The sequence below is a fragment of the Anabrus simplex genome, chromosome 4, assembly GCF_040414725.1.
Source record: "Anabrus simplex isolate iqAnaSimp1 chromosome 4, ASM4041472v1, whole genome shotgun sequence".
Classification (NCBI taxonomy): domain Eukaryota; kingdom Metazoa; phylum Arthropoda; class Insecta; order Orthoptera; family Tettigoniidae; genus Anabrus; species Anabrus simplex.
The window spans coordinates 354,879,998-354,903,057 of record NC_090268.1 but is presented as its reverse complement, the minus strand read 5'-3'; the positions used below and the strand labels follow the sequence as shown (position 1 = coordinate 354,903,057).

Genomic DNA, 23,060 nt, shown 5'->3' with positions numbered 1-23,060 from the left:
TCAGCTGTACAAAGAACTTGGAAAACAGGCAATTATATAATTCTCATGATAAACATTAACCTATTTACATAAGATAAAAACCCTATGACGTCTACATTAAAACACCACCACATGGTAAAACCTTTGAATTGTAATGTTTAACTATTCTTTCTTTCTGAGCAAGTTGAAAACTTGCGAGTCAAATATACTGGATATTGAGTAAGAATTATCAAGATGATTCATGTCCTTGTGGTCATACGGTACTGGTGGTTTGGCACGCTTTTTACAGGACGGCTTTATTCGGAAGGAGTGGCTTCCGCTACACATACATCAACTGGGAATATCAGAGACCATCTCCAGAAACCATTTGGGAATGGATTCACACTGGGGACTCTCTAGTCAGGAACAAAACTATTTTTAAAAGGTTCAATTCAAAAAGACAGGACCTCGAATGTTAGCAATGGCAATGAAGATTACGTCATTTGGGATGACGACAACACTGGTTGTAGAGAAGTTGGCGGCACAAGATGACGATAATTCAAATGAAAGCACTGATTAGGTTTATTCTGTGATAGGCCTACTGCTCAACTGACAGAGACAAATTACTGGCCCTTAAGTTCTTTTGTATTCAACCTAATATTGCATTATGCGATAAATAAACTGTATGTCCAATCCTTATCCCTTTTCTCTACAGGGTTGAGTATGAAGTGAAATGAATCTCCGTAGTGAGTCTTGCGACCGGAGGCAGTTCCTGACTTCAACTCATCAGAGGAGCTAATGAGGTGAAACGAATGAAGTGATATGAGTGACTAAAACTGACTATATTTACTGTATTTGTAGGCCTAAAAGTAATGTGTTCACCATTAGTTTCTTTATTTTTTTAAATTATGAAATTCTGCCTTCCAATGAAGGTAGCCAGTAAGACTCAGAATAGTCACAAATTTGTTAAGGAATAATGTAGAACACATACATGTAGGCCTACAGTTCATAGTTGTTTATTCCCAGAAGTCGCTAGACAAAATGGAAATACAATAATTCCATAAAAATTGGCAGTGGGCTTGAATAAATTAATGGAAAATTTAAAATTTACCTTTCGAGAAACAGACATACCATTCACAAATACAGTGAAATTAATAATAAATTATAATTGTGAGAAAACTGGATTAAAAGGAATAGATCTGACTGGAATAAAATAATGATTTTTGAGTTTTATGTTCAGGCTCTAGAAAAAAATGAATGAGTTGATTGTACGGTATGTTCACATTTAATATTTTATCAGAATTTTAACTTATCAAAATTATCACAGCTCCACCTCTCATGTAGATACAAACCCTGTGGATACCCACAATGCCAGGCTAAGTAGTTCAGACAGTAAAGTGCTGGCCTTTTGTGCCCAACTGGGTGGGTTCGATCCTGTCTCAGTCTGGTGGTATTTGGAGGTGCTCCAATATGTCAGCCTTGGGTTGGCAGACTTACTGGCACGTAAAAACTCCTATGGAACAAAATTCCGGCACCTTGATGACTCTGCAAGACGTAAAAGGCATCTCCTCCTTCAATATTGATGAAGATCTCAACAGTCTCAACCAAAGTGAGAGAAAACTTCTTTCCGTTAGACATCTGGGCAAGAGGAAGCAAACTACTGTACTGGACTATTTCAGAAAGTGAAGATTAATATGTTTAATCTCATGGTTCTCATGCTCTATTTTTCACAAATCACTTTAAAATAATGTTAGGTCTCTGTTCCTTCAATATAAAACTGCAAGTCAGTCATACCTATTTCTCTTCTCCTTGCTGCAGGTTGTGCTCCCAATGGTCCACTAAGGAATTTGTTACGTCTGCTATTTTGTAAATATTTTCTGGTATTCTTATGTTAATTTGAGCTTTTAGTATTATGTTAATTTATTATTTCATGACATTACATTAGTTAAAGACATAAATGTATTATTATTTCTTGTGATATATAGCCTATTTTCTTTGAACCTCCTTTTAAGGAAAACCCCTTTTTTAAGGAAGAGCTATCAAATCCCCGTGAGATTCGTTAAAAAGGGGTTCTACTGTACATAAGTAGAAGCAGTGAAACAGTATGGGATGAAATTCAGGGAGAATGAAAGTTTCTGGAGACAAGAAATAAAAACCAGCCAACTGTGGAATAGGAAACTGATCTCTTCGAAACTGGCATTAGGCACTTGCAGGAGAAAATGAAAAATTTCAAATACTTTGGAAGTATAACAGAGGAAAGTGATGGACACGACAAAGAGGTCTGTGAATGGGGAACACAGGTATATACGAGGTGTGTTTTTTTTATGTGAGGGCTGTTTTGTTGTAGACACTAGTAGTTCGCATGAGCATGTGCGTCATGTGCCAGCATGCCTCGGGAACAACGGTGTTCAGTACTACATACGGCATGTCACAAAAACTATTTAGGAATACTGTATTGCTTCCTCTTCCTTTTGGTGGATATATCAACTGTCTTTGTCGACTGTTTCCTTTCCGTCAAGGAGCTTGAAAAATCATGAATTTTAGCGCTATGACAACGATTCTTGGCGGGAAGTCGTAAAGTGTAGCTCTCTAATTGGAGTATTTCTTTGCTTTCGAAAAAAAGTTATGTCTCAGGTGATGGTTTTCTATGTTCTGTGTGTATTGAAGTGAGAGTCCTATTTTGAAGGCCTTATTTGTACCCAGGGTCTTCAGCTCCTCACACACAATTTCTTCTTTGTCCATACCCGATTTGCTCACGTAAGTCTTGATTATTTTTCTGTTGTTGGTGTTCTGTGAGACGCGCCCAATGTTTAGCCATGCCTTCCTTTCTCCAGCTTGTATTTCATCAATCTCTCCACCATTATCTCCATCCTTTGTTCCTATTATCTCTTGTGATCTACGTTTTTGGTATCCCCTCTTTCTTACTTCTTTGAATCCTTCATTGTCTTTAGTACATACCTCCGACATATCACATCGTGATCTTGCTTCCTCCTTTCTGTGCTGTATTTTTTCCATATGTTCCGGTATTTGTTCATTTTCCTTTCTTTGAGTTGCTCTTGTGTATGTTGTGTGGGTCACCTCCGGTACGATTATTGTTTCTTCTGGTCGTCGGGCCATCCTCTTGATAACCGATCTTTGATTTTCCAGAGGGAATTTCTTTTGTATTTTTGTTAGAGTATCTGTCATTTTTGTCTAGCTTATCGTTTACTTCTTTCCTTAAAGATTCCAGTTCACCTAGCAAGTGGCCATGCGGTTAGGGTTGCTCATCTGTGAGCTTGAATTCGGGAAATAGTGGGTTCGAACCCCACTGTCGGCGGCCCTGAAGATGGTTTTCCGTGGTTTCCCATTTTCACACCAGGCAAATGCTGGGGCCGTACCTTAATGAAGGCCACTCCCGCTCCTTCCAAATCTCCCACCCTTCCATCGCCGAAAACCTTCGATGTGTTAGTGCAACGTTAAACAAATGGCAAAAAAATATATATTCCAGTTCTTTCTTCATAGACTTCTCTGCTTTGTACTGTAGGAACTCTTATTCACAGTTGTAGCATAGCCACATTAGTCTAGACTTTTTTCTTGTTTGTAGTTTTCAGCGCATTGAATTGCCCTTGTTGTAGTTCTGTATATGCCAGGTGATGCCATTTCTGGCAAATTCCATCGCATGCTACAGCTGCCTCACCTACTTTCCTTTCACAGATAGGACAGAGGTCCGTGGACTGTGGTTTTCTTTGCTCATCTGTATGTGTTGGCTGTTTGTCTCGGGTATATTATCAGATTGCAATTTATTATTCTGCTGGATTTTGCTGTTAGATGCCATTATTTGTTCACTAGTATTGATGTTTCCCTAGACAGCTCGAATGTTATGACTTAGTTGGATATTCCTTGGTCTCGGGTACTTTCAGTATGGAAAAGATCTTGCATCCTTGATGCTACGCTTTATGGCTGATAGACATCGTTAATTGTCACGTGTAGTTATAAACTCTAAGATAGTCAACGGAGTTCTTTATATTATGATTACTCCTTGTAAACCCACCCGTAGCTTCCCTTGAATAGGTTTCCCAGAATATCATGGGATCAAGCAATTTCCGTGCTTTTAGTTGCAATATTTCGTGAGAAACACTGCAACAGTGTTCCACATGTCTCACCTATTCCAGTAACGCTGCCTCAACATCCGGGAACTTGCCCTGTTTTGGGCCAAAAAATTGCCGCTGGCTGCTTTCTGCAATTTCTCACTTGTTTTTCGTGAACAGAAAACTCATGATTTGCTGCTCTGTTATTTTCTACCGCGAATTTCACCACTTTTAGCTTGAATGAAGCCGTGTAACTGTTAACTTCTCCCATGACAAATATTTACTAACAAGCTTCACGTCGTTGAGTTCAGACAGTGGCCCTTTCTGTTTGTTACTGCAGACACATATTCTTGTGACAAGCCCACAAACTGGATGTATGGCTCTTAATCGGCACAAAAGTTTACGTGAATATTCGTCACAAAAAATTAGAGGTGCCGCTGATATGCAAATAAATACGGTAGTACTTCTTTAAATGTGTTTTGTTTTCAGGTAATAGCACAAGCCTTGGATTACGATAATGGAATTATACTAAAACTGCGAGGTCAATCCCTTGAATCTCTCTTTCGAATGCTGAAGAATAAGGAATCTCAAGCTGCTTCTTTGGGTACATTTCTGGAAAGCCGTTTCGAACCAGGTATGCCTGAACTTAATTTAAAATATTTGACTTCATATTTATGATTTCTGTTATAAATCTCTTCATCTAGAGTAGAAGTCCATTATTATTGTTTTACAAATAAAAAGTCTTACATAATCCTCCTCAATACAAAACAACCATCTATATTAGATGGGATGATATCTATAGATGTTTCAGCCTATCTAAAGGTCATCTTCAGTAGAAGCTCAAATATTACATTTATGCAAACAAATAAAAACACTGGTGAAATGTGTGGAATTAAAATACAATTATCAAGATTGACATATTAAAAACATCTTCTCGTCTAAAAAATACAGTTTGGTTGACATACAACTTGCTAATCCTTTTTAAGAAGTGGAACACTGTGTTGCACAGCGTAGTGAGACCATCAATAAAGGGAATAATAAGTGTGCATCAAGATGGGGAAAGAGAGAAGGAATTGATGAAACAAAAAAACAAAAATATTGCATGGAAAGAAGAGGCTCAATCAACTTGTACCGGCCTGTACTGTCAATGAGCCAGTACAACTTAAAGTAGACTAGGAAGCACCAAACATCCCCAAAAACACAACATAAAAGGGAAATAGACATTAAACTTACCTTAAGCAGGACAGGGTGTCACAAATTACCCGTGAATCAATGGATGTCCTGGTACGGTACCACATTGCCAAGATTTAACCATAGAAAAAAAAACACCTATTTTATAAAGGTTAAATAATTTTGATTCCGAAGAGAAATTTAAATTAACATCACAATTAGAATTATCGTCCTCTTATGAGTAGAAAAATTTTAGAACAAGAGTTCAATTAACAGATTAGAAAAATTAAATTAATCTAAATCTCAGCCAGCCGATCAAAGTAAAAAGAAGAAAGCAAAGTTAAAATTATTACAATTACAGTAAGTTAAGAATACATCTATGAGATCTGAATAACATCATGCTTTTTCTCATTCAATTCGAAAAGTACCTTCAAATGGCAAGATTTCTTTTCTCTTAATTTAGTTACACTTAGTCAGGATTAGGTTTCGTCCAGGGGGCTTCCGTAAGGGAATCAAAATTCTTACAAGACAGAATTGACATCAATCTCATAAACTAACAATAGTCATCAACACCACGATCGCCATGGTAACGTACATACAGTTAAAGAAAAAGGTATCGACCAATCCCGAAATCAAAACACAACAATAGTAGCTCACATGGGAAAAACAAAAGAATCTAGTAGATCGAAAAACACACAATTACCAGTCAAAATAAAATTTAAGTTGGAGCAGAAAGTTGACACTAAGAAGGGGATCAAACCAAAATTTTAAAACCCTTGCAAAACCTCGCATGGCTGTCAAACCGCTCATAAACGTGACTCCATTAAGTCGCACATTAGGACAATAGTGCTTGCCCCAAAAATAAAAATAAAATAATAATGATAATAATATCCTTCCAACATCATACATTGCTGCAACCCAATTAATATAATAATATTATAACTCAAGACCTTTTAGGAGATTTAAGTTAAAATTACATTTCCAAACACGATTCCACACATGAACTCTGACAACTCTACCACCACACACTCACAATAGATGTGCCTAGCTAAAAAAACCAAATTCACACCAAATCACAGAGTCTGAGGACGATGAAAAAGAACAAAGCACAAGAATCCTCTGAGGGTGAAAACACCCTCGAACCAATGCTATCGTCCTGAATCTATGATCCAGCCCAAAGCGACATGGACCCAGAACACATCCCTCTGCCGTGGTTGCAGAACAGGGAGTCATAACTACCGCGTGCTTACAAGGAGTCGTTGGCAGCTCAAAGATGAAGCCGTGCACTGATTGGCCAGAGGCAGCACCAACAAGGACAGACTGGCTGCTGTAGAGAGCAGCACAAAGCAGGAACGAATGAGCACTTCACGTGCCGAGTTGAAGAGATACATCATGAAGTATTAGAAAAATAGGAACTTGGCGCTCAAGGCGAAATAGATATTATAATCAAACATGTGACACTAAAGTTATATAGAAAATAATAGAAGACGACAAATTGGAAATAAATTCCCAGTAACACAGATTTCTGTGGCGAGTTTGCCACGTCTAAAATGTTAATAGAGAGGGCCCCAAAAATGTAAGCTCGGTTACAAACTTACTCGTTTAAAGGCTGTTGTCTCAAATGGTGCGACCTTGTTGGTCTCGTCACATCGACACTAAGCTTGTGTGTAGCTTACAGCAATGAAGTCCAAGAAATCATAACGGCAAAAAATCTACTCGCTATAATGGATTAACGTTAGATCCTTTTTTGTAAAAGAGGGGAGGGGAAGATGCAGTTCTAAATTGGTATGAAACTGGAATCAGTTAGTTCAAAAATCACATTTTCATGGATGATATCCACACTACGGGTTACTCGGTTATTTTTCAAATTGTGAATGCATATGTTTAATTTCATTCTGAAAAATTGTATCACTCCAGAGGCTTCTGTGGGAAACATTTCAGTTTTCTTATTCAAACAGCGTCACCTAACCTAAGTACAATGGAATCTTCTTTGCGCATTCTCAATTACCACATTTTCTTGTTCAACACTATTTTCTCAAGCCCCAGTCCCAATGCTACTAAATACATGCTGATATATCCCCTTAATACGTTTTTCTATTCTCGCTGACGACGACCAAGATTTTTGTTGTACTATTTGTTAGGGAACCTGGTTTTTCATTATTTAAATACAAAATTCGCTATCTGGAAAACATGATGTGATATTGCTTCCTATCTCTGATAGTTTATGACAGTGTAGATGATTTTAGTTGGTTTTGACGATATAGAACTCGTCTGAGCTATGACGCAACACAGAAGTAATAGCTGACGCTTCTCCCTCTCTCTTTCCCCCTCCCTTTTTGCTCAAGTCTTATCTTGTCTTATTGTTCTTCTTTGAGTTTTTTTTGGATTTCTCACAGGCTTGTCCAATCGCTATATTATTCATTGAATTACTGGTAGACTAAATTTTGTCATTTGTTTCTGTTTTAAATTAGAAACTTAGGTTAGTGTTGTATGTAGAACCATCACGTAGGCAACGACAGTACTTACGAATTACGTCCATTTTCCTTGTAGATCTTCACTTAATCCAGTCACTATGTTCCTTGAATTATTAATACATACAGTAGATGGAAGTTTTCTGTTCAGTTCAATATTTTAAGAAAATTTGAATATTAGGAGCTCACATAATCTATTAGCTTAATTTCCGTATTGATTGCTACTACAATCACATGTAAGACATTACACCATTGATGTTTTTGAAACCAATTTAATGTGTGTCAGCTGAGGATGGCCCCATAGGGGTCGAAACTGGTACTGAATTTACTGCATTATAGTAAATAAATATTGTATTGATAAGGTGGAGGCTTCTAAATTATTTTTATATTAAGATCTCAGATGGAAAGCCACTTCTGGAGAAAGAAGACAAAGCAGGCAGATATGAAATGGGAGACCTAATTTTGAGGTCAGAGGTTGACAGAGCTGTGAGACCAAAGTAAGAACAAGGCACCTGGAATTGATGACATTCCCTCTGAATTAGTGACTGCCTTACGAGAAACCAGCATGGCAAGGTTATTCCATCTAGTGTGTAAGATGTATGAGACAGGAGAAGTGCCATCCCTTTTTCGACAGAATGTTCTTATACCTATTCCCAAGAAAGCTGGTGCTGACAAGTGTGAAAACTACCACACCATTAGTTTAGTATCTCATGCCTGCAAAATTTTAGCACGTGTTATTTACAGAAGAATGGGAAGACAAGTTGAAGCTGAGTTGGGAGAAGTTCAATTTGGCTTCAGAAGAAATGTAGGAACATGTGAAGCAATCCTGATTTTACGTCTGATCTCAGAGGATCGAATTAAGGACAAGCCCACTTATATGGCGTTCGTAGATCTAGAAAAGGCATTCGATAATGTTAATTGGACCAAGCTATTTGAGATTCTGAAGGTGATTGGGGTCAGATACAGAGAACGAAGAATTATCTACAATCTGTATAAAAATCAGTTTGCAGTGAAAAGAATCGAGGGCTGTGAAGAAAAAAAAAGGCAGCAATCCAGAAAGGAGTGAGGCAAGGCTGCAGTTTGCTCCCCCCTCCCTTTCAATGTTTATATGAACAGGCGGTAAAGGAAATCAAAGAGTGATTTGGGAAGGGAATCACAATCCAAGGAGAGAAGATCAAAACCTTGAGATTTGCCGATGATATTATTTTATCTGAGACTGCAGAAGATCTCGAAGTTGCTGATTAATATGGATGAAGGCTTGGATAAGAGTATAAGCTTAATATAAATAAGTTCAAAACAAAAGTAATGGAATGCAGTCGACCGAAGGCAGGTGATGTAGGAAATATTATACAGTATTACGAAATGAAGTCTTAAAGGAAATAGATTAATATTGTTAGTTGGGTAGTAAAATAACTAACAATGGCAGAAGTACGGAAGACATAAAATGCAGACCAGCACAAGCAAGGAAGATCTTTCTTAAGAAAAGAAATTTGCTCACTTCAAATATTGATAGGAATTAGAAGGATGTTTCTGAAGACTTTCATCTGGAGCGTGGCACTATAGGGGGAGTGAAACGTGGGCGATAACTAGCTCAGAAAGAAAGAGAATAGAAGGTTTTGAAATGTGGTGTTACAGAAGAATGCTAAAGATAAGATGGATAGATCGAATCACGAATGAAGAGATACTGAATCGAATTGGTAAGAGGAGATCAATTTGGCTCAATTTGACGAGTGGAAGAGAGAATGATAGGACACATCTTAAGACGCCCAGGACTTGTTCAGTTGGCTTTTGAAGAAAGTGTAGGCGGTAAGAACAATAGGGGTAGACCAAGATGTGAATATGACAAGCAGATTAGAGCAGATGTAGGATGCAATAGTTACGTAGAAATCCACTAACCTACTGCGCAGGCGTAGCAGGGGGAGAGGTGATACTCCTACGTGGCGCGTCCCAGGTGGCGGATGGGGGGGGTCCTAACCGGCTTGCCAGCGGACTTGAGGGAAATAAAATATCTCTCACAGACCTAACACACTACTCCCCGTGGGTGGGGGACGCAGATGAAGAATACACCCACGGTATCCCCTGCCTGTCGTGTGAGGCGACTAAAAGGGGAGACCAAGGGATGATTGAATTAGAACCATGAAACTACTTTTGATTCATACCATCACGCGGGGAACACCATAGGTTGCCTGTAATTGCGAATAGTACCACTATATTAGGTACGAAATAGGTTTGTGATTAGTAGAAGTATAGAGCCTGGCCTGGTGGCTTTCCAGTACCCGTGCGTCGTACCCATGTGAGCAACACTGCAGGTCTGGGCGTTGCCTGTGAGTTGTACCACTATATGAGTGACTCCGTGGGTCTGCGTTGCCTGTGATAAGTACCCACTATGTGAGAAACACCACGGGGCCCGTGGGACCGGCATCCGTGACTAGTACACCTAGGTGAGGAAACTCATCGGTTTGTGTTGGCTGTAAGTGGCGCCATTGTGTGCGAAACACCATAGGTCTGCGTTACCTGTACGAAGTACAATACTTGTGAGTAGTACCATCTTGTGTGGAACACCGTGAGTCTTCGCTACTTTTGATTAGTACCCCAACATGACAAATACCATGGTTCTACTTTACTCGCGACATGTTCCATTCTGCGGTTCCTTAGTCGTGGATTTTGCACCCCTATAGACATCAAGCATCAATGCACTTTATAAGTGGTCCCTTGGTCAGTAATACTATTATTCACGATCTTTTTTTGTGTCAGATCCACTGTTTTTGTTTGTTTGTTTTTTTTGTTTTTTTGTAGGATTCATGTCCATTCATTCTTCATGACATTTTTTATTTCATTTTGGTCAGTGGATCAATTTGACTTTTTGTTATTTCATTTCGTACCATTAGGGGCCGATGACCTCGATGTTAGGCCCCTTTAAACAACAAGCAGCATCATCATCATGTTACGTAGAAATGAAAAGGTTAGCACAGGATAGGTTGGCATGGAGAAATAGGCTAGCAAATAAGTGATTGTTTTGTTCTTGTCAGTGTCAGAATATTTTTTCGCTAGATCTGGTGAACTTTTATATGACATTGTATTCACGAGCATCTCATTGGTATGGTGCAAGTTTACTCACCTGATTGCTTTTGCTTGTGTATTTCAGTGATGTATTAAAAGTGTACATCGTGTGTTGTTAGGACCTATTTTATTGTGTTTTTCATAATGAGTGAGAAGAAAGTATGACAGATAACAAACATTGACAAGTTGAAATATATTCAAGACATGGATTGTAAATCCTCACATGAAATGTGTGGATATAGTGCAAAAGTGGAACATTCCTCAGTCTACACTGAACACGATTCTCGGCAAAGGGAAGGAAATAGAAAATGCATTTGAAGAAAGGTTGAGCGGAAAAGGAAATGTGTGTGGGAAGGGCTGTTTCCTGAAATGGAAAGCATGTGATGGAGGTGGTTTGAACACAGGCCTGTAGTTCAGCAGTACAGTTGGGCATCATTGATTTTAAAGCTTCGAATGGTTGGATTGCAAGGTTCAAGAATGGTGTACAGATGCATGCAAGATAAGGCTGCTAGCGTGTATATTGACCCTGGAGAAGCAGTGAAAAGTACAACACTTCCTCAGCTTCTCAAAAAGTTCATTCCTCGTGATATTTTCAATGTGGACAAAACAGGCTTGTTTCTTCAACTCTTACCTGACAAAATTCTGGAAATTAAAGGAAGAAAATGTCATGGAGGAAACTTGAGTAAAGACAGACTGACCTCTGTTGAGCTACAATGAAAGTGGAATGGAAAGGTTGGTTCCATGGTAATAGGAAAAGCGAGGAGTCCACGCTACTTTAAAAATGAGGGGTCCAGATGCAAAACCGGCAATTTCCACTTTTGGGGGAAAATTAGTTACGGTTGGATTATCATTCTTTGAGGTGTTTTTGATCTGTTTATAAACTTGTTTGGTTGCAAATTCAGCTATATAGGGGTTAATTGCAAACTTGGCAATCTCTCCTTGCGGCGTCGAGGTGCAGAACCGGCTATCTCCATGGCTCAACGTGACTCAGCAGTACCATGCTTCCCTCGAACATTGTGATGACATGTTCGTGACATTAGCGCTCCTACAGCCATAAGCGGCAACAGTTAGCAGCTGAAGTACAGTCGAGTTGACGGTCTAGAATAAGTTCTGTGGATTGTTATGATTTAGGAAGTGACTTGTGAAGTTTGTTGGGACACTGACGACATCTTGCCCCTTTTGTATGCTTTATTTTTTAAATTTTCCTTTTATAATTGCTGTTGGGCATGTTTCAGTTATTGAAATATCGCATTAGGTAAGAAATAACTGGATTCGTATTTTGAGCATGAAAGTATAGTGGAGTATCGCATTTAAGCAGTTTTGTAAAAAAGTTAATTTTCTCTCAGAAAAGCTTAAAACAGGATAGTGCAGAATAAACAAACAAGCTGAAGAAACCTCTGACAACGGCCAGTTTATTATACTGCCTGCTTTAATTTCTTGTACGGTATGATCAAATCTGGTGAATGTCGATAACTGTTCAAATCAAGTTTATATCATTGCAGCAAGATATCGCCATCATGTCTCTTTAGTGCATGGGATCTGTATTCCATAATAACTCTGACTCCAGTTTAGCTTTCAAAAACTTCATGGTTATCAGAATTCCTAAAAATTAATACTATAATTCATCAACATCAGTTGGTAGCTTTGTTTCTCTTTTTATGAGTTCCTTTTTCTCCCTTCCTCATGAAGTATTTGTGCCTTTTTATTAGTACAGTCCATTTTTTAATGCTGTCATGAAAAATATCTGAATTCCATGAGATGCACCTATAAACCCCAGGGTCACAACAGCAATTTATGAACTGTTTGATTCATGTCTTTTGGTGGATTTTTTACCTGTTATTTTCATCATTCTTCCTAACACCATTTTCTTCATCAGTAATTTATCACTCTTTTCTGTTTCATCTGCTTTTATCGCAGTCTCTTCTTTTGATTTTGACAGATTAACTACATTCTTTACTTTCTCACTCTGTATCATATGAATCACTTGCACAACATGTTTGTCAAATATTTTTCTGTTGGATATTTTTATATAACCCGTTAGGAACAGTAGTCATGTAAAACATAGACTTAACCTAATGATCTACTGTGATAAAAGTGAAGGTAAATTCCCAGCAACTGCTGTATATGCATAGGATAGGGTAACAAATGTTTTGTACAACACAGCTACCAAGAGCAGTCAACAAAGACCTAAATGAAAGAAAAATGTATTCTCCTAGGGAAGAATTGGTTACTGGTAAGTGACCAGCACAACATACATGTGATAAACAAACCTGATAACAAGTAGTATTATTAATTTGTACAGATACTGTTTTCACCTAATAATAAACTTTGAGGTCTCTAGTGCACCCACTTGGTAGGCTGAAGGTTAAACACTCATAATAAATGGTTCATAAGTAACAGTTTAAACAGTATAGTAGCAAAATGAACAGTTAGAAGCAAACTTAATCACTGAAAAGTCAACTACGGTAAACTCCTGGTTATTCCGACTATTGAAGGGATAAAAGCACGAAAAGCCAAAAATATGGATTATCCAATTAATGAAAATTCATGAAGTAACTTGACTTTCTCTGTACACATTGTACCTTGATGATAAAGTCTTGCCTTTTTTAACCTTTGTAGTAGTGCAACTTCTCTCTCTTTAATTAAAGACCTTTTTAAACCTTCACATTTTTAAAGGTCCATTGCTATCACTGTTTCTCTCAAAATCCTCCAGCTTTCCTTAAAATTGCAAGCTGTTTGTACTTTTTCATAACCTGCCACCAACTTAACAGCTGACTTTTATTTCTGTCTATAATTTTACCATTTTTTTGTTTTATTGTTAGGACAGGTTTTTAAAAAAATCTGCTATGATGAGGTAAAACTGAAGGCGATACTGGTTGAAAACAGATTTTTTTCTTTTTCATTTTTTTCATTTTCAGAGAGACGCTAGACCAATATCAATGGATACGGTACTCTGTCACTTAGCGCAGAATTTATTGCTATCATAAAAGTTACATTTCCTAACCAAATGTGACTACTGAATCTAGATGACTGAAAAGCATGCTTACCTTACTCAATGTCCAGCTCCATAGCTAAATGGTTAGCGTGCTGGCCTTTGGTCACAGGGGTCCCGGGTTCGATACCCGGCAGGGTCGCGAATTTTAACCATAATTGGTTAATTTCGCTGGCATGGGGGCTGGGTTATGTTTCATCTTTATCATCATCATTTCGTCCTCATCACGACGTGTAAGTCGCCTACGGGTGTCAAGTCAAAAGACCTGCATCTGGTGAGCTGAACTTGTCCTCGGACACTACCAGCACTAAAAGCCATACACAGGTTTTTTTTTTAACCTCAATATGACTATGCTTCCCCTTTATCCTATATACCACACAGCCACTTCCTATACACTACTGGATCTAATCATTACAAACACTACTTATAGAATGCAAACTCATGGCCAAACAGCCATCTCCTGGAGTTTCCCAGCATGACTATATGCAACATACTTAATGAAATGCCCCAAAAGTGAGCCTAAATTCATTCCCTATCAAGACTTAAAAAACTAAACGAAGAGCCGTTCATTGAGGGCGCACTCAGGACACCGTGGCAACAACGTACGGCTGGTATATGACATTGACGAACTAAATAACCCTGCTTAACGAACTACTTTTAGGATTGTATGACAAACATGCTCCCATACGGACAGCACTAGTAAAACTAAAACCATCGCCTTGATTGACAGAAGACATTACAGACTATGAATCTCGTGTGTCTGATGTTTTTAATTCAGTATATATGTCGTACCGGGGATGACCCAGTGCTGGGTGAAAACATGTCTGTCTGTGTAAAGTTTCGTCTTAATTGGACGTAAAATAGTATAGTATTGACTAAGAGGATATCAACATAATTTTGTACAATCTTGTAAGGAGAAAGAGAAAAAGACAGAAGACATACGGGCAAATGTGGAAGAAAGAAATGCAGCTTACAAATATTACATAAAAAATCCAACTGTAGACGGTTTCAAAAAGTATAGAAAATTGCATAACATACAGCTCAGACCATCAGGAATGCTAAGATACGCCATACACATGACATCCTAAAAAATTATAATTCTGCCAATGTATAGAAAATGCTTCGCAACATTGATTTTACAAAAACAACACTGACTTGCCATTAGACAAATTAAATATTTCTGCTCACAACCTTCACATACAGAACTAAAACGGAAACAACCGACAGACTATATGCGAAAAGAAAACACGGTGGAGAATACTTTCATTTTTCACTTTTAACTCTTAATGACGCAGAAATACGATCCATGAAATAGTCAGAGGCTACCGGATTTGATGGAATAAATTTGACATTAATTAACCTCTTAACAGACCAATTATTTACAAAATTGTGATCATTTTTTACCTAATTTTTTAATTGTTAAAATGGGCTATTTATTGAAAACTAATGACAGTGATAACAATGAAAATACATTTTTCGAACTTAACAATGAAATATAAGCCACCGAAAAGTTCCTGTTTTAAAATCCCGAGTATACTCGTGATACTTTTTACGGATTCTAAAATAAATAACACAGCACTAAACAGATGGCATGTAATACAACATGACACTCAATATTGTTCAAATGTTTGTGGCTGTGTGAAATGCCTTAAAACAAGGATCAACACACAATGCTACATCGCACTCCTTACACATGTACTTGGATTCCCTCCGCGCCTTCTTCCCTCTAGCATCGCGCACACTGCTACACATCCTGCACATCCTTGTTGGGTTTTGCTTCTTATCCGTCGGAGGAATCACCGAAGGAAAATGGCAGCCAATAAGTCGCATTGGGGTTGCTTTTGTTGAAGGACGACCTGCTGCTTTCGGAGAAAATTCCTCTCTATGATGTTGTGCAATCATTTTCTCAACGACAGCCACACAAAAGTCAAGAGCATTCGTCCTTCCTCCATGTTTTTTGAAGAGGACGAAAGCATTCCATACTGCTAGTTCCAAAAGGTGAAAAAATATCTTCTTATAAAACTTTTTTTCCTCTCTTCCGTGGCAGGGGGTTAGTAGCAGTGTGGTGATCTACTTTATCAACACCCCCCATTGTTTTGTTATACGCGAACACAGATTTAGGTTTCACAACTTCCTTTTTCCGTACTCCGCGTCTTTCCATTTCTGCATTATGGATGGTAGATAGGATGCAGACATCTCTCTTGTCTTTCCATTTTATTGCAGTCAGTTTACCTCGCTGGAATGCTGCAATCTCGCCCTTCTTGAGTTTCGTGCTCCGGAAATTTGGAGGTATATCTGCTCTATTGGGGCGCACAGTGCCTAACATATCTGTACGATTGGTAATGAGAATGTCGGCCAGTTGGGGAGAACTGTAATAGTTATCCACAGTTAGACAGTACCCCTTATTCAGCAGGGGTTTCATCAGTGTCATAACTTGTGATGACATGGGTAGATGTTTGTAGTCATCATCAAATTTAGAGCCCTTGCCCGTGTATATGATCAGGGACCAAACATCACCTGTAGCTGACTCACACAGCATGAATGTTTTGATACCGAATTTGGCTCTCTTGAGAGGCAGATATTGGACCCAGCCCAGTCGTCCTTTATTCAGCAGCAAGCTTTCGTCAATTGTCACATCCCTTTCCAGGGTACACACAGTTCTGAATTTAATAGACATGTGATTCAGGATAGGCCATATTTTGTTTAGTTTAGGTTGTGGATGATTTTCTGCAACATATGTACTGTTGTCCGAAAAATGTAGGTACCTCTTCAAGTTATGAAATCTTCAAAAGGGAAGAAGTTCTGTTCAAAAATTTAGATGTTGGCTTTTCAGGCGTTTGCTCTATTAACCAGCATTTCGTCTTAGGTCTGACACTAGACTCGTCAGAGTGGGATGTGTCAGACCCTTCCGTAAGGAAGAAGTTGACGAAATATGGGTGTAGCTAATATAGGTGCCTTGGACCAATACATTTGATATGTAGGTTTCTTTACAATGCTTTGCAGTATTGTCAGCGCGATAAAAATATACATTTCATCAATTGTTGTGTCCTCCATTCCGGAGCATTAGTCTGTCTTGCATATCTGTTAGACTCGGTCACCAAAATATCCATAAAATCATCATCAATGAACTGACTAATATAGTGCATAACATCCTCACAACACGGCTGGAAACGTATTTCAGGATTAGCCTTGAAAGGAAAACGTGGTGGGGCAGGTGGTATTGTTCCGGAAGTATCAATTTCACACCACTGTCTGGTACTTGCAATATCACAATCAGATGAACTAGAACTACCACTTTCTTCTTCTGAACTGTCCTCAAACTCTTCTTCACTCTCCATTTTCACCTAACAAAGTACACTTAGATAGCAAGAAATACGGGAAAGCCGCGAAAACGAACTGCCTGAGTCACCGACATCCACTACGGTTGAGTCAGAGACATCTGTTGGCAAAAATAGGACTCTAAAGTAATAATTTCATAAACATCTGGCAGAAATATTGAGAAACAACAAGAAATGAGTATATTCCTGCTTTTAAATTAGGTTCAATGAGCGACATTCCCGAGTATACTCGGGATTTTATTTTATATAAATATATAAAACCCCGAGTACACTCGGGCTTTCATGTTAAGAGGTTAAAAGACACTCTAAAATTGCTCTCCCAAAAATTACGCATATAATAAATAGTTCACTCGTGACAGAAATATTTTCCAATATGTGGAAAAGTGCCATAATACTACCGAAAAAAAAAAAAAAAAAACCGATAATCCAACAAAACCTGAAGACTTTCAACCCATTTACATACTTACTTGTCTTAGTACAATATTAGACAAGCTTGTTCGCAACCAGATAACAACTTACCTTAAACAGCACAGCATTACAAATGGCATTCAAGTAGAAATGGACAACAGGCATATGACTATCCTTGTTCTTTTAGACCTAAGTAAAGCATTTGACTGTGTGGACAGGGAAATATTATTAGCTAAAAACTACAAGCACAAATATTTTCTTCAAGCACACTGACGTGGCTGCACTCGTATTTAATCAAGCGACAGCCGTGCGTGTCAATAGGTATGAAAGTATCACTGACAACAAACTGAAGTTGGCGTAGTTCAGGGCACTGTTCTAGCACCAATACTATTTTCACTGTATTTAAATGATGTACCAGAACATATAAAAACTTGTTAAATACCATTTCTACGCAAATGACATCCAATTATATATACATATACAAACCTGAAAGATGTCAACCTAGACATTAAAAAACTAAATGATGACCTGAAAAATATAAAAGACTAGACTAAAAATAATTCTCTTAAAGTCAATCCATTCAAATTGGAAGCAATCATAATAGGATCCAAAAATAATCATGCCAAACTCAAAAATGTTAAAATTCCTCCAATCCTGTTCCACACAACACCAAATTGTTATAGATATGGTTGATACGAAACAAAAAAGACTATTCTGTTTACTCTGTGAATAATTTCATTGTCTTTTCTGTTAGTCGAGATGGCCTGTTACATCATTATGTTTAAATAAATAAATGGATGTGTGATTTGTTCGCCCTATAATTTGTGGAATCTCCTTCATCTGGCGACCGTGGCAGGACTCAAACCTGCAATCTTCGGATTTGTCAGCCTTTTGGAGGTTAGATGTTATAGGTATTAGTGAAGTAGAATCTGTGAAGTTTAAAGAGGATTCGGTTACTGATACCATTTTGTTTTTCAATGAAGAAGATAGATATGAGGCGCAGTTACCTTGGAAGGAAGGGCACGCTGATCTGCTGGATAATAAAGCTTTGGCAGAGAGGAGGCTTAAAGGTGTAACAAAACATCTTCTCTCTAGTGGGCACCTGGAGAATTATGCAGTATTCCAGGACTGGTTACAGTCAGGCATTATCGAGACAGTTCCTGAATGTAAGGATAAAGGACATTTCTTACCGCACCGGGCTGTAATTAAGCCTAGTAGCCAGACTACATAAATCCGAACAGTTTTTGATGCTGCAGCTAAGGATCGTAATGGGAATTTGTTGAATGATTGCCTAGAAAAGGAGCCAAAGTTAATTGAGCTAATTCCAAAGTTATTCAGTTCAGGAAGCATGCCTTTGGTATAAGTGCTGACATTAAGAGGGCATTTCTGCAGATTAGGCTATCGCCCAGTGATAGGGATTTCTTAAAGTTCCTATGGTGCAGCAATGTTCATGCTCAGGAAATGATATGTTTCAGACACCGTCGTGTAGTGTTTGAAATTTCATCAAGTCCCTTTCTGTTAGCAGCTACCATCACTCATCTGAATCAGGCTCCAAAAGAACTGAGAAAGACGGCTGATATTCTGAAGCAGGCGTTTTATGTGGATAACTGTATAACCAGCCTCGAATCTGAGGAGTCTGTTAGTAAGTTTGTGAAGAAAGCCACTCAGCTGATGGCCTCTGGAAAATTTGAGCTTAGAGACTTGGGTATCATCATCATCATCATCATCATCATCATTTCCCTTTCTCCAGCTATAGCCGAGTAGGGGCAAATATGGTTCCTCTCCACTTTCTTCGGTCTTTCCACCACTCCTCCTCCAACACTGTGTCCCAGTCCAGGTTTCTTTCTATAGTGCTGCGTTGGATGGTATCCTTCCATCTCAATCGTGGTCGTCCACGGCCTCTCCTTCCTTGGATTTGCATTTCCATCACCTTGTTTGGCATTCTTTCGTCGCTCATTTGCTTTATGTGCCCAAACCATCTTAGTCGGCTCTTCTCTATTCTATCATTAAATTTTTTCACTCCAATTTCTTCCCGGATTTTCTCATTCCTTATTTTGTCTCTTCTACTCTTCTGTATCATACTCCTCAAGAATTTCATTTCGGCTGCCTGTATTTGACTCTCATCCTTCTTTGTCATTGTCCAAGTTTCTGCTCCGTAAGTTGTTATGGGTACGTAATACATCTTGTACATAGTATCCTTTGCTTCCGTTGGCACATCTTTGTCCCATAACATGTTTCTTACACTATGATAGAAACAACTTCCAGCTTGAATCCTTTTACTAATCTCAGCATCCAGTCAAGCATTCTCCATTAATTCACTCCCCAGGTATTTAAACGTTTCCACTACTTCCAGGGGCTTGTCTGCAAGTCTAATCTGACCTTTCCCTTCTTTCTCCCCTCTAGTCATAACAAGAGTTTTACTCTTTTCTACACTTATTTTCAATCCACATTCTTCGATCTTCCCATTCACCACATTCAACTGTTCTTGAACTTTCCTGTCGCCTTCTCCCCAAATCACAATATCATCTGCAAATAACATAATGTTCATTTCTCTTCCTCCATATGCTGCTTTTGCTGCTCTCATGATGTCATCCATCACTATTGTAAACAGGATTGGTGATAGAACACTTCCCTGTCTCAGCCCACTAGTTATTTTGAACCAACTTGTCCTGCCAACTTGTGTTTGCACGCAACTACAGCATTCCTTATACAATGCCATGATCATTTTTATTAATCCCTGTCCAATTCCTTTTTGCACCAGACTGTCCCAAACTTTCGTCAATGTCAATGTCAATGAATGTCATCACCTCCCGTACTCCCAATGCTTTTCCATTAGTTGTCTCATAATGAAAATGGGCTCTATTGTCGACCTTCCACTTCTGAAACCAAACTGATTTTCCTGCATCTGATTCTCAACCCACAACCTTATTCTACTTTCCAGTATCCTTTCCATTATCTTAGCAACATGGGATATTAGAGTAATTCCCCTGTAGTTCTTCAAAACTTTCTTATAACCTTTCTTGAAAATTGGGATGATTATTCCTTTTTGCCAATCGTGAGGGACCTCCTTATTCTCCCAGACATTCCTGAGAACCCGATATGTCCCCTGCAGGCTTACAGCTCCAGCTGCCTCTATCATCTCCACTGAAATTTCATCTATTCCAGCAGTTTTTCCATTCTTCATCTTTCCTACTGCCATTTCAATTTCATTCATTGTAATTTCTTTATCCATTTCTTCGTCAACTAATTGCCTTTCCTGGTCGTCCATTGAATGACTGTCATCCGTTCTTATGTTCAGCAGCTTCTGAAAATACTCTCTCCATCTATTTCTTATTTCTTCTGGCTTTGTTAAAATTATGCCACCTTCATCCTTCACAAATCTGGTGTTTACTTGATCTCTCTTTTTGTTTCTTAAGATACCACACAGTAATTTCTTGCTGCCCTGCGTATCATCTCTCAATTTCTGTGTGAATAAGGCCCAGCTTTTCCTCTTTTCTTCCTCCACTACTTTCTTGGCCAAATTCTTTGCCTCCACATATTTTCTTCTACTTTCTTCAGTCTTAGATGTTTTCCATGCTTTCCATGCCATTTTCTTTTCCTTCACTTTAATCTTTACCCTATCATTCCACCAGTGTGTTTCTTTGTCTTTCACATTTCCTGATGTTCTACCACACACCTTTTCTGCACATCCAACCAGTGCTTCCTTAAATCTTTTCCATTCCTCTTCAGCATTCCCCACCTCTGTCCTGGGTACCAAGGGTATTATTTCCCTTTGAAATTCTTCTTGTATGCTTTTCTCCTTCAACTTCCATACTTTAATTCTTTTCTCTCTTTTTAATTGGGGTTTTTCAATCTTTCCAACTTTCAATTTTCCTATCACAACTCTTATGATCTCCACCAAAGGCTTCTTCAGGCATGGCTGTTACATCTACAAGGTTCTTCCGGTGTTCTTTCTCTATGATTATATAATCAATCATGGTCTTTGTTCGTCTGTCTCCCCAGCCATACCTTGTAATCTTCTGACTGTTCTTCTTCCTAAACCAGGTGTTCCAACAATCATTTGATACCTCATGCAAAAATCCACCAACAACTCGCCTTCTGGATTTACATTTCCATATCCAAAGGGCCCTACAACATCTTCCTTTCCTTGTCTTTCCATTCCAACTTGTGCATTTAGATCTCCCATCAATAGTACTTCCTTATCTTCTATCTGTCTCTCCACTTCCTCTAAGAAGTCCTCTAGATGTTCATCTATGCAACCAGTTTGTGGGGCATACAACTGAAATAGATCTTTCACGCCATTTTCAAACTGGAGTCTCATCATCATCATCATCATCATCCTATCGCTGACGTACTTTGTATATTCCAGATATTTTTGGATTTCTCTTCTAAATATGATGGCCACTCCATTTTTTGCTTCAGGTCCTCCACTGTAATACAGCCTGTATCCTTCTCTCAGAGGGATCTCCCCTGTACCCCTCTTCTTGGTCTCGCACAGTCCAAGTATGGCTATATCTTTTTCTATCGTGAAGTCAACGAGTTCTTCTGTCTTTCCCGTCAGTGTCAGTACATTTACTGTTGCAATTTTGATGTAGTTTGGTGCTGGTTGCCCATTTTTCACAGTTCCCCCAGCACCTGACGAGCTGCGCGTCGCTTTTAGCAGGGGACGCCCTAACCTTTTCCGAGGCACCATATCTGCTTTGTCCATATAGGCTATTGTTACGATGGGCTTGCCACATCCAAAGGCATTTTATACCTACTGCCAGGTTCAAAATTAGGCCGCCCTTAACATGGAGACAGGCGCCTTCCGTAGCCGCTCCTCTGGAGTACAGACGCTACGGGTATGCCCCTTCCGCCATCTCCACCGTACCGAAGTCCACCTTCTCCGCCGTAGATGCCGTTGAGGTCTTCATTTTTTAATGTTAAAAACTTCATAATTGGTCCGTATTGAAAAAAGATTTACAATTAAGAGATGAAAGTATATGATTTTCCACCTGTTCAATACAAATTCAAATGTGATATACATTGAAATGTCACATTTTATTCATAAATATTAGGGACCGGTTTCGGCATATTTATCCCATCAGCCTAAAGTTAGATAAACAAGGACACAAGTAAATTACATACATGTCAGTACACAAATAAACTTTCTACCATATTGGCAATTCATAATAGTGTTGATATGTACAAAATTTTGAATGTATAAAAACTCCTATATACCTCTTATAAAATTTATGATAAAGGTAAAATTGATCTATTTACAGTTCTATGATATCTGTGATGTTTTTTGTTACAATTGTGTGTAAAATAATAAAAGATGTCTTTTATAATACTTCTGTCTAAACAGCTTATACACCTAATAAAATTTGGGGTATTGACATTCCTATAGTATTAAAAGTTTTAGACTTTCTATCATGTGAGAATACTCATGTAAATAAAATAATAAGTGTCCAGTATTGTTATATTATAAAAGAGCACAGCTATTAGTTATTTAATGTTTGTTAAAAATAGTTCCTCATTGGAATATAGGCAGTAAGCCAAATTAAATTGGTCGGCTTTAAGAATCAAATAAATCTTGTTTGAAATATAGCGGTAG

General features: G+C 38.4%; 1 protein-coding gene across 2 annotated transcripts in view; it reads left to right on the top strand.

The window, feature by feature from the left end:
• LOC136872724 (uncharacterized) overlaps positions 1–23,060 on the top strand; it is a 201,091-nt gene that overhangs the window by 108,541 nt on the left and 69,490 nt on the right. For both annotated transcript variants that reach the window (XM_068227512.1, XM_068227511.1), the window contains exon 6: positions 4,515–4,659. In XM_068227512.1, the coding sequence (XP_068083613.1) occupies positions 4,515–4,659 (145 nt within the window). The remainder of the gene's footprint in view (positions 1–4,514; positions 4,660–23,060) is intronic.